Below are 1,529 nucleotides of genomic sequence, written 5' to 3' on the forward strand. Positions count from 1 at the left end.
GTGCCAAAAGGACTCCTATTCCCCCATCTTCTCCCCAGAGAGGACAGTGAACAGAATTTGGAGCACGTGGGATGAATGCTTGGCTATCACCTTCCAACAAATCCTTGCGAACAGCCTCCCAAGGGAAGATGGCCTTAGGATTCCAGTGTTCAGCTTGAACTTGTCAGCATGAACAGAGCTCATCCCTGTCTGGAAACACCCTGTTCTCACACTAGGGACTCATGCCACCCCATTGTGCTTATGTATGTGGTCCCAAAGGGACAGGGTGGGGATAAGGATGAGGGTGATGAGAGAGATGGAGAATGTATGGGTCAGTGCGAACTCACCATGGGTGCTTGGGAAACGTCTGGAAGGAGGCCACCTTGTCATTCTGTTGAAATGGCATTTCCTTAACAATTTTCACACACAACCCACTGGCCCCATTTGATACACAGAGTCAAATATATTGAGAATTTGTCTCTTTATTGCTAATACAAGTAGAGGAGTATGGGGGGCATGGGCAGCACGGGCAGCCCAGGCGTCAGTGGCACCAGAAGAACCCATCTCCATATGGCTCCAGAACCAGGACGGGATCTTAGGACCCATCCAACAGGATGAGGTAAAGGCGCCTCATGGCAGCAGGTGGTGCTGGAGCTTGAACCACGGCTGCTCTCTCATTTCTCCGACTCTTGGCTCTTCTATTCTTAAACCAAACCTACAATCAGAGGGGAGAGAAGATTGGTTTAGGGTATTGAACAGTTAATGTTATAATACAAAAAGCATAGCTTGCAACTTTATATGACTGAGATTCCCAAGGGCATCAGGAGATGCTATTTCCTTCTTGCTAAAGTACCTCAGGAAAATTAAACCACCACACCCCCGCCCCCCTTTTCAGTTCACTCTTAATGAGCTCTGCTGTGGGCCCAGTTCTGGCATAAGATTATTATTTTTATCTCTCTTGATGAGATTTTCATATTCTAATTTTTTCCCAAGTATTGGATGCAGGTTTAATTTATAAATCGTTGTACCGGGTCCTTGCTATTGATAAAATGCCCAGTAACAGGATAAAGAATGGCCTCTATTCTGACAGCTGATCATCAGCCATCTGGCTACCTCCTGCCCTGTCCTCACTAGGGAGAGGGTCATCTTGTTGGGGGTGGATTTAGACATGGTAAGTAGTGGATCTATTTAAGGTCATACTGAGGGGAACGGCTCCCTATTTGAAAAGCCTATCTTTGGTGTGAAGTACATAATTAATAGGAAGGAACTTGTTGGATTTTTAAACAGAAGGATGTCTAAGGGGTCATTAGTCCTCTGAAAGGTCTTAAGAGTTAGAAAGGTGGTCTGGCAAAGGAGCCCAGGGTGGGTTGTGACTTGTCTCACTGGGAAATGAGAATTGCTGAAGCTCTAGACACTGCCTTGATATTTTAGCCTGTAGTGTTAAGTTGAGATCAACTCAACCCAAGTTAACAAAGACTCTTGAAAACCTTAGGCCACCCAAGAGTGTAGAGGAAAGAGGCATACCATGGTCACCATTGTCAATCCTGCAT

General features: G+C 45.8%; 1 protein-coding gene across 1 annotated transcript in view; it reads right to left on the bottom strand.

Moving 5' to 3' along the window:
* Positions 1–530: 530 nt before the first annotated feature.
* LOC105000865 (rhox homeobox family member 1-like) overlaps positions 531–1,529 on the bottom strand; it is a 6,256-nt gene continuing 5,257 nt past the window's right edge. The window contains exon 3 of the mRNA XM_010856933.1: positions 531–694. Coding sequence (XP_010855235.1) covers positions 575–694 — 120 coding nt within the window. The 3' untranslated portion in view covers positions 531–574. The remainder of the gene's footprint in view (positions 695–1,529) is intronic.

The sequence above is a fragment of the Bison bison genome, unplaced genomic scaffold (assembly GCF_000754665.1).
Source record: "Bison bison bison isolate TAMUID 2011002044 unplaced genomic scaffold, Bison_UMD1.0 scf7180017864375, whole genome shotgun sequence".
NCBI classification, from domain to species: domain Eukaryota; kingdom Metazoa; phylum Chordata; class Mammalia; order Artiodactyla; family Bovidae; genus Bison; species Bison bison.